A 10,000-nucleotide genomic window follows, 5' to 3' on the forward strand; every position below is an offset into this window, starting at 1 on the left:
TTTTCAGTAAGAATACTGTGGTCGACACAATGAAAAGCTTTGCGGAAGCTTTTGACAAAGAAAGGTGCGGAGGGAGATCAGAAATAAGAGGGAGGATTGTAAAAAAAAAAGTTCTATTGGAAAAAAGGGTGGAAGAGGGAAACACACTTGGGGAATGAGACAGAGACTTCTTGAAACGATTAATTTCTAGAGAGGAGAGAAAACGACTAGCTCCTCCCGATGAGCCATCTGCGCGCAATCGCGTTCTTTTCACAAGGTTTCTAAAGAGGTTACTTTTGTTAACAGAAAAATTGGCATCTACTTAAAATTTTTCCTTTTTTTTATTTATTTAGGTGTCAGGAAAATGAATGGAAATAATATATTACTATAAGTTATAATAAGAGAGTTGATCATTTCCTATTCCTTTTGGTGGTCTTCTTAGCACTTTGGCGGTCTTACCTTACAGGTAGAATTTCTGAAAACGTTTCTTATTGTGGTCGTGAATTTGACATGGGGACACGGAGATGTGGAGATGTGACTAAATGTGTGAACAACCCGTGCTTTCCATCCTCTGCACTGAGTTTATAATCAGATAACTTATACGAACAGCACTTAGCCCTTTCAGAAGCTGTACCTTAGCTACGCCCTTTCTTCTCCGAATTTTGTTTATTTTCAATTTAATTTAATTTGTTTTTTGCAAATGAGTATGGCCCGAAAAACTTATTGAATGCTAGTCTCAACAAGAGTTCTAGTGAGTTACTTAATCTAGCCTGTATGCGTTCATTAGAGCACAGGCGCTGTAAGATTTCCTTATCTTTAGTTTACAACCCCATAAATGGCTTAGCACCATCATATATTTCAGTTTTTTTTGAGCCGTAAGTCATTAAATATAATTGAAGGGGTAGTGGTTCTAATCTTGAGCAAGTTTTACATAATACTAAGTTTTTACATAATTCATTTTCATATAAGGTTTCACGTTACTAGAATAATTTACCAAGCGCTGTTAGATATGCCAAGTTTATAACAGAGTTTCGGAAATGCATAGATGATTAAGCATTTAAAGATTGTGCATGCCACTCCCGTTCTTCATAGAAACAGAAACAGGAATTATGACGAAGTCCGATTTTTGTTGTCCACAAATTGTGTTGTTACACTTTCTAATTTTTTAACTTCTAAAGGAGTTATGAGAAATTCTATTCTAACTCCCAGAAGCTATTGTTGTAATAGAATTTCTTTTTAAACTTCTCACATTATAACAAGTTATCGTCATAGAGGGTTAATGAGAAATATCTCTGTAGTTGTTGAATTAACATTTGTAATTGTTGAACAACAAATAAACTTTTAGTTTCCTTAGCCGATTGTAATTGTTTATGTACCTATTTCATACATAACATCTGGGCAGCACTTCTTTACCTAATAGGCACACAACAAATCTTAAGTTCATAACATGTATTTCAGGTTAGCACGTTATGTTCATGTTAAGTTTTGACAAAAATTTTGTGTTTCAACATGCAAGCAACTTTCCAGCTGTAATGAGAACTGGTACCTAGTTCCTAGTTGATTTTCAAAATTACTACTGTGAACTGAATCAGTAAAGAGAGTAATGTTTACTTGAAAGAAAAACAATTATTTCACTATTGCATGTTAAAACGTTATGTTCATGTTAAGACCTGACAGGCCAAGATTAGAACTTAATAACGAATATAATTGCATGGGAGAAAAAATGCTCATCTCAAAGTCAACTTCTCTCCCAAAACACTTTTATCGGGACCTGGGGCACTCATGTAAAAGCCTACCGAACTTACTCTCTGCAGAACTCTCGTCAAGCATCATAACAAGTGTGAGTACACAGGACACCACCCCGCGCTAGACGCATGTACGTATTGCGGACCTTATTTCTTCTTTCTTGACTCACGCGGCGGAGTTCACCAAAAAGGAGGGACTCTTAATCTAATGAGTCTATTGAATAAATGAGTTCACGTCGTGCACTTATCATAAAACTACAAATCACATTTTTCAGTTTAAAATGACTGCACCTTAAGTACCAATAATAACGAGACGTGGAAAGGAATGACAAGGACACATCGAAACCAGTCGCTAGACATTTTAATTTACCTAATCATTCTAAGCAACATATGGCAATCTGCGGTCTTTCCATACACTTAGGTAGCACGGAAAGCCCTAAAATTCTTGAACGAAAAGCTCATCTTTCAAACCGGCAGTCTAAATCCCGCAGGGATCAACGAACGCTTTTCATTCCACTAATTTATTCGTGTTTTTCTCGTTACCATGTTCCCACCAACAACGTAGCTCCATTTTCTGCCTTTAAAAGCAAACACAACCCACAATTCCTCTATTCGCTCCGAAGAAGGGCTAACGCTCGAAACGTCACCTTTTGTAATCGTTATGGTGGCCAATTTACCATTTCAACTTTGTTGATATATCCAAATTATACTAATAATAACACTTTCTAAAAGGAAAATAAGAAATATTTTGGATAAACATGTGTATTCAGTTTATATCTATTCTGAATTTTGGCTATTTTTTTCTTTCTTTCTCATTAACGCGTGATAAACAAAACAGTAGGTCGTGAGTGTGAAAGCGATCTTCGTAGTAATGAACACTAATTCAGCAGTTGTGACTGATGAGGCCTGAAAAAAATTCTGGCCTTTAAGGGATTAAACCCATGACCTCTGCGAAGCCGGTGCAGTGCTCTGCCAACTAAGCTAAAAGGAACTGGGAGCTGGTCATTACGTTGGTTCGTATGTGTTCATAGTCATTGAAAACAGAGGGTCACTTGGAGCGAAGAGTCAACTTTCGGCGGCAGTATTTGGCTAGATGCGAAATGAGATTTTTCTCACTAAATGCTGTTTTATGGTATCATCAACCATGAAAAAGTGCGCAACTCATGCGTCAAGCAAGGGTTGTGGATGTAATTTTCGCTATTTATGCACTGTTGGGTGGAATTTTTGAAAATGTGCATAATATGTTGGCCGGCTTTGCTAGAAGTTCACCGAAACCAAAAGCTATCCTCTACCCTATTTTCGTTAAGCTAATAAAAGATATTACGGGGAAGAAGATGGGCTTTAATTTAATTTTAATTTATTTAACTTCGTCGACAGGCAGGGACACCGCGACAGCTTGCGCCAATTACCGCGCGCCCAGTAAACTCACCCATCCCACCCCAGGGGGAGGAGGGGGAGGACATCCACCACACAGAGGTAGCATATTCTTCTCAATTATTTTAAGACCTTGAGTGTTGGTCCGGCCGGGGCTCGAACCCTCGACCTCCCGCACAACAGTCCAGCGCTCTATCCATTGAGCAAACCGGGAGGGGGCTTTCGAGCTGAGACGAGACTAAAAGTTGCGTAATTACTTACGGTCCTGGCGCGGGCAAAGGCAAAGTAGGTCTCAAACCGAAAAATAGTTTTCAGTGTTAAAACACTGGGAAAAACGTCGAGGCTCTAGCTGGGGAACAAAATTGTGTAAAACACAATCTTTCGATGAGATATCCTGAAATACAAGTCCAAGATCATGAGGATAGTACTTGGTGTCAATGTATTATAGGTTTGGTGTGGATCTCTAAAAATTAGAAACACTGTCAATCTTACCTAAGACTTGCACCTGAATTGCTCGTTTCCAAGTGTCAGCATTGGAATCAACTAACTCACAACTAAATTCTCCATTAGCCTTATCGTCAGCAGCAGTCACTTGAGAGATAATCAGAGAAACTCTGCCTGGAGTTGAGATTATGTTGAACCGCCCCTTAAAATTTTCATTAACAGCACCAGCTTTTCCATTTGATTGAATGTTGACTATACCAGCACCATTGAGTTTTAAAACAGCTCCAAATAAACCTGATGTCAGATTGTAGTTCCAGTCCAGTGTAACAGAATATCCTTCATAAACCCTAACAATGGCTGGGGGAAGTATTTCATTTGGATTCCGTGTTGTCCTCACCAGAGAAGGTTCATACCATGTGACACCTCCACATTCTGAAGGAGTAATTTAAATATCTCCGCATCAACAACTTTTAATTGCCGCTCTTGCCGAGATAGGTCCTCTCAACTTCCCGTCTAAAAAGGGTTTTCTTTTATTTTTTGCCCATGAAAGGCTTTAAGATAAATGTTTCCAAAATATTTGGGTTGTTCCCCGATTCTCTTTTTTTGCGTCCCCACGTGCCAAAATTGATTTTTGGCTAAAGTCATAAAAAACTGACGTTTCGAGCGTTAGCCCTTCGTCAGAGCTTCGTGTGGAAAGCGATCGGAAGAGTAAATTTCACAGGTTTAGTCGAACGCGCTAACAAGATGCATTCAACTCGGCCTTAATTTAAATATCAACGGAAAAAATTGACTAGTTTGTGAGAAAGAATTCTCACAATGTAGGCGTAAATCGGGCTAAAAAAGCACGCCCATGGTATTCCGAAAGCACCTCCTCGATAATTCTCGTTGAATCAGGTCATGAACCACGCCGCGTGGAGAAGATCAAAAATTAGGGAATAAAATCGGGCACTCTGGTTATTTCAGACATACTGCTTAGCTTAAAAGGACACACAAACAAGTTGAGATACGTAACAGTGTTGCTAACTGAATGCATTTGTAACTTGTAGCAAGAGAGAATTCTGCCAGCTATATTATTGTAGCCGTTACGCGCTCGACGAAATCTGTGAAATTTCCACTTCCGATCGATCGCTGTCCACATGGGTGGTCTAGCCAAAAAAGTGGCACTTTAAGCGCCATTAAAATGCTTTTAAGAGTCATTTCAGTACAGTGTAACCCTACATCATTTTAAAACAAAGCCACAGTCGCAAAAGTAATCCATTGTTTCTGCCACTGTTTTCGCTACTTTTTTCTCTAATCCAAGAGGTTTATCCATAACAAATTATGGGGAAAGTCATATTGACAAATTTCCTGATCATATTTTAGACTACACTGTAAGATAACCCGGGTCCAGTATGGAGGAAGAGCGTAAACAATGACAGTGGTCGATATGTTACCGTTACGAGACGTTACCTGCAAGTCGAGGCACGAGTGAAATCCATACAAAGATAGATATCAAATGGCAAATCATTTTAGACGTGTCTCTGTTACCCAAAGATGAGTACACTGAACCCGATGAAAACATCATCGAAACAGAAACAACGCAAATTAACGGAACACAGTTCTTTCGATAAAGTTCTAACAACTGTATGCATAATGACCAAATACGGAGCTGCGCTGAAGTCCTGCCTGTCATCGCCACAATTGAACAAATTAGCAATAAGATCTGAAACGGAAAGTACGACCCGGGGGATGGAGAAAGGCGTAACACTCATTGCCCCAGCCCCTCTCCATCGCATTTTTCTTGACCGTTGCTTCTCACCCCCTCCCCCCACCCCGTACAAATTTAGGCTCACGGAACAGCGTACGCACGTGAGTTAAGGAATATTTCAGACATGCGCAGATGACGTCCATTGTTGTGTTTACTTCTCTCTATGCTTTTAAAACTTTACCGTTGAATATCTTATCAAAACACAAAGTCTGTGGTAGGTTAATACTTAAACCGCGAAGACTGCAACGGAATTAAGGATTCTACCGTTTTATTTTTTTTTCTTTTCATCGACTTAGTGGCAGAAATGGTATTTTTTCGTACTGTTTTGTCATTCATTGCGCGTGGTGTTTATTATTTGGAATTTCGAAACGGACAAGTTCAAGAATTGCCATCGTAGTTTCAAGGCAAATTGAGGTTTGGAGTCCACTGTTGTTCGTTTTCAAGTTATTTTCATATTTTTAACGCGCGCTCGAGATGTAATGGAGGAATGAAATTTATCGACTGAGTAAACAAGCGCACGATGCTCGAGGTAAGATTATAAACTGGGTTATCTTGACCCTATCTTGGGGGTGTTGGTGGTAATAGGTCGATTAGCTTACATTCAATATCGCCCACCCGAGATCGAGAGTGAACTCCGGTTTATTCGTCAACAGGAACCAAGAGCAGTTAATTATCAATCACTTCTCGAGTACTCCTTGGTACTATTGATGATGTTTGACTGATATCGATTGTTAAATCAATGCCTATTTCTTTTGGGCGCTTTGAATGTGGAGGATCGACCAATACACTGATTCTTTTTCGACCACACTGCATATTCATATTTGTGTTGGTCCAGATTTAGAGGCTATAACAAGTTGCCTGTATGTAAAAAAAATTCCATCGTTGTAGATATTTAATAGGGGAAGAAAAACGTTTAAGGGGAGAGAGGATTCATTACGGGTCAGATTTGTACTACTTATCTTTTTCACGGAATAAGGAAAGACAGGATAATGAACTTGGCACATTTTTAACAGTTCCAGTGTTTAAATCTAATTTATTACTGTTATGCATTGTACACTAACTGTGTGTAACATAACATTGGCTGCATCACTTAGCTTTTCCCTTCCTGTACAAAATGATTCACTTAATGTACAAGAACACCTAGACACAAGTCATGTGCTTATCACATTAAAAGTTACCTACTGCTAATGATATGTTTAATTATACATGTGCAACATTATAATGATATAATCTACACGTAGTTAAATATTACATTTATTATGGTCTTAAACTGCTGTAGTGAAGTGACAGCATTTCAATGTTTGTTTAATATTCTACTAAGCTACAGGTATGCATAACAATTTAAAATCAGATATATTACAGCTTCATTTACCTACTGTTCATTTTGAATGTAATGTTCAATTCATTTAATTCACGATCCAATACAACATGATTAAATACATGCATGTCTCAGCTTTGGCTCCATGCACTTTACTTATACCCTGCAAAACCAGTTACAATATTGCAAAGCTAACATGCTACATCCACTAAAACTGATATTGAGCTCTGTTCACTTAACTAACGTGGCATATACAACATGCTTTTATCAGGTTAGTTCTAACAAGTTGCATTGAAACATTTATTATTTTTTAGATGTGTGTCTGTGTGTAAAAATGCATTCATGTTGAGATACATTTACTTCATGCAGTGTAGGTCAGTGAAATCAGTTCTTATGTAAAAATCTAAAATGTTTAAAAATTACTGAGCCACCCCCATGACTACTTTATTCTTCATGTGTAGGCAATGGTGTAATATGTACAGTCATGTGGGACCTGGAAAGACAAGTAGTTGGAGGTGGGAAGACATTTGGAAGGTTTTGTAAACACAACTGGCATTCTCTTGGTAGATCATAAATTGGTAACTCCTTCCCATAGTTCCACACCTTTAGCGCTGCTAGCTGCATGAGTCTTGGAACTTGTCCAGCAGGTGTACTGGTAACTCCCTCAATTACTGTTGGGCTGAATGACCTTTGTCCCTCCAGTGCAGATGTTCCCTTGGCAGAAGCTTTCCAGTGAAGTTTAAGTTTGCGACCATCAGCTTTTAGTGACTGAATCATATCCGGTAAGTCATTGTTTACTTTCTTTTCTATCCAAGCTTTAGGGTAAACATCCTTTGCTGTAAGTGGCCCATGTGTGCTGTTTTCTCCAATCTTGTTTAAGTTCTTTCTTGCCTCTTGCAAAAGGTCTGTGGTGAGCATTTGGGCATATTCTTTCATTCTTTCTTCATGAACTTCACGTGCGGCTTCTGAGGTCCTGGTGTTGGTTTTTCCACTGTGCAGAATGTTCTCAACAAATGTGATTGAAGCCTGTTTTGATAACTCTGACATGTTATCATTAAGATATAGTTGTGAAAGGTTGAACTGTCTTTCTGCAAGAACATTGTTAACTGGAAGACTGAAAATGTGCTTGGCATAGAACTCAAACAGGTTTGGAGTGGCTTCTTTACTTATGAGTGAGTTCTGTTGTGATAAGGCCAATTCTTTGATCTCACATAACAATTGGGGTTCCAACTCTGTCATTAGAGACCAATGTGAGAATGTTCTGTCCATGAACGTGAAAGGGAATGTTCACTGACTTTTCTTTTTGATTTTCAGATCTGACTGGAACTCTAAGAAGCTTTAAAACCGAATGCCAGAAATGACTTTGGTATCTCTGATCAGCTCCCATTCCAAACAACTTAGGAAAAGTTAACCACTCTGCTCCATGATCTTTGATTACTTTAAGTGCTTCTTGTAACATTGGCCTCTGCACTTGTTTGTGAAAATGGTCAATAGCTGCTGGGTCTTTCAATGACATCTTTACCTGTTGCGATGTTACAGGAAAATGTTCTGATGGAGACTTCAACATTTTACTTAAAGTTTCATGGTGCTTCAAAACAGTTGCTGGCCATAACTGTGCAAGGTAACCACTGGAAAAACCAAGTTCTGCATCACTAGCTTGGGATGTGTTCAGAGATGGAATGATGAACTTGTCAAGGAATTCAAACAAAAACTTGATTTCAACTTGAATCATAGGACTTGAGCTCATCTTAATGACATCTTGCCAAATAGTGTGGTGGCTATCTGATTTTGGCAATCTTTGAAGGAGATGCTCAGCAAGCTGTAGACAAGCTTTTCCATACTTAAGATACCACTGGAGAGTCTTATGATAATATGTCCACCTTGTGTCAATGAATGTCTCAGGAAGGGGTGGCTCTTTACTAAGAATACCTAGAGAAACACATAACTTTGTATTGGCGTGGACGCTCATGATGGAGCCAAGATATTTTATATAGCAATTGTAAAACATGGGGGCTACTCATGTCACCCTTTGCTCCAAACCCAGCCTGGCACATTCTTCTCAGCATGATGTTTAGTACATGTGGGTAGCATCCTACAAAGAACATTTCTTTTCCAAAAATTTTGGTGTTGTCTGCTAAGAGACCATTTACTTTTCCCTTTTGGGTAGAGGCATTGTCCCCAACCAACCCCGAAACATTGGTGATGTCATATTCATTTTTCACAACATGATAATCCACATCAGACTGGTGTTTTCCAGACCCACTTGCTGTAAGGCTGTTTGCTAGGACATAAGCTCGGGGCTTGCTCTCTCTAGGACACCAGGTGTGAACACCCACTATGTGCCTCTCTTCTCCTCCTTTGTGGGAGTCATCGCTCCAGAGATGAAAATCATACTTGGAGTTTGAGAAGCACTTGGGTAAAATTAGTTTGTCTGCTTCACCTAAGAGAACATTCCAGTCAGAAAGTGTACTTGGGGAGACAACAAAGTTTGTGGGGGGGGCTACAATCAAACAAAATATTGAAAATCAGATGTAATACTACAGGTGTCTTTTGATAAGATAACAAAGATGCATGTTGCATGTATCTGACACAAGCCATAAACATCAAAGTTCTTTGGTTGTATCCATTGTTACCATGTGCAAATGTCTCCCCAAGAGGATATCCCTTTTTGACAAACTCATTGTTCCCCTGCAATTTCTTTTTCAGTTTTGAGGAAGCAGATCTTTTCCCTCTTAACTTGTTGCATGTATCTGACACAAGCCATAAACATCAAAGTTCTTTGGTTGTATCCATTGTTACCATGTGCAAATGTCTCCCCAAGAGGATATCCCTTTTTGGCAAACTCATTGTTCCCCTGCAATTTCTTTTTCAGTTTTGAGGAAGCAGATCTTTTCCCTCTTAACTTGTTGCTGACTTGTTTTTCTTTTTTTTCAGTAGACGTAAGTTTTTTTTGACACTTTTTGAGTTGAGTTTGGAGCCTCAACACGTCCTTTTCCAATTGGATGTTCCTTCCTTTTACAAATACTGAAATTATGAAAAGGTGACAATTGAAATTAGTCAAGTGTAACTCACGGATTTCACATGATAGAGTATGGAAACAAAGAATACAAAGTAAAAATATCCGATTAGAAATCCTATCAATGAGGCATGTTTAGTTACTCTCGATACTGTATGACACTTAAAGATTCGCGTCGTTATGATTTGCTGACCGAAAAATTAACCTGTAAATTTTATTACTAACCATGCGGCCATATCGACTACTCTATCTTAACATTCGAGAGGGTTTTTTTTCGGCTTCTGTTTGGTGGGAGTGTTATCGGTTTATGATTCAAACCATTTAAAAGTGGTGTCAACTACGATCGCGCAAGTTGCAACCGGCGAAAATTCAGAATG

At 38.8% G+C, this 10,000-nt stretch overlaps 1 protein-coding gene and 1 pseudogene across 1 annotated transcript in view; both read right to left on the bottom strand.

The window, feature by feature from the left end:
- Positions 1-4,575, bottom strand: part of LOC148726727 (uncharacterized) — a 43,380-nt gene extending 38,805 nt beyond the window's left edge. The window contains exons 1-2 of the mRNA XM_088726365.1: positions 4,512-4,575; positions 3,591-3,974 (exon numbers count right to left, since the gene is read on the bottom strand). Of these exons, the coding sequence (XP_088582491.1) occupies positions 3,591-3,974; positions 4,512-4,575 (448 nt within the window). The remainder of the gene's footprint in view (positions 1-3,590; positions 3,975-4,511) is intronic.
- Positions 4,576-6,680: 2,105 nt separating this feature from the next.
- Positions 6,681-9,376, bottom strand: LOC148726728 (uncharacterized; annotated as a pseudogene).
- Positions 9,377-10,000: the final 624 nt, after the last annotated feature.

This window comes from Stylophora pistillata, chromosome 7 (assembly GCF_964205215.1).
Source record: "Stylophora pistillata chromosome 7, jaStyPist1.2, whole genome shotgun sequence".
Taxonomy (NCBI): domain Eukaryota; kingdom Metazoa; phylum Cnidaria; class Anthozoa; order Scleractinia; family Pocilloporidae; genus Stylophora; species Stylophora pistillata.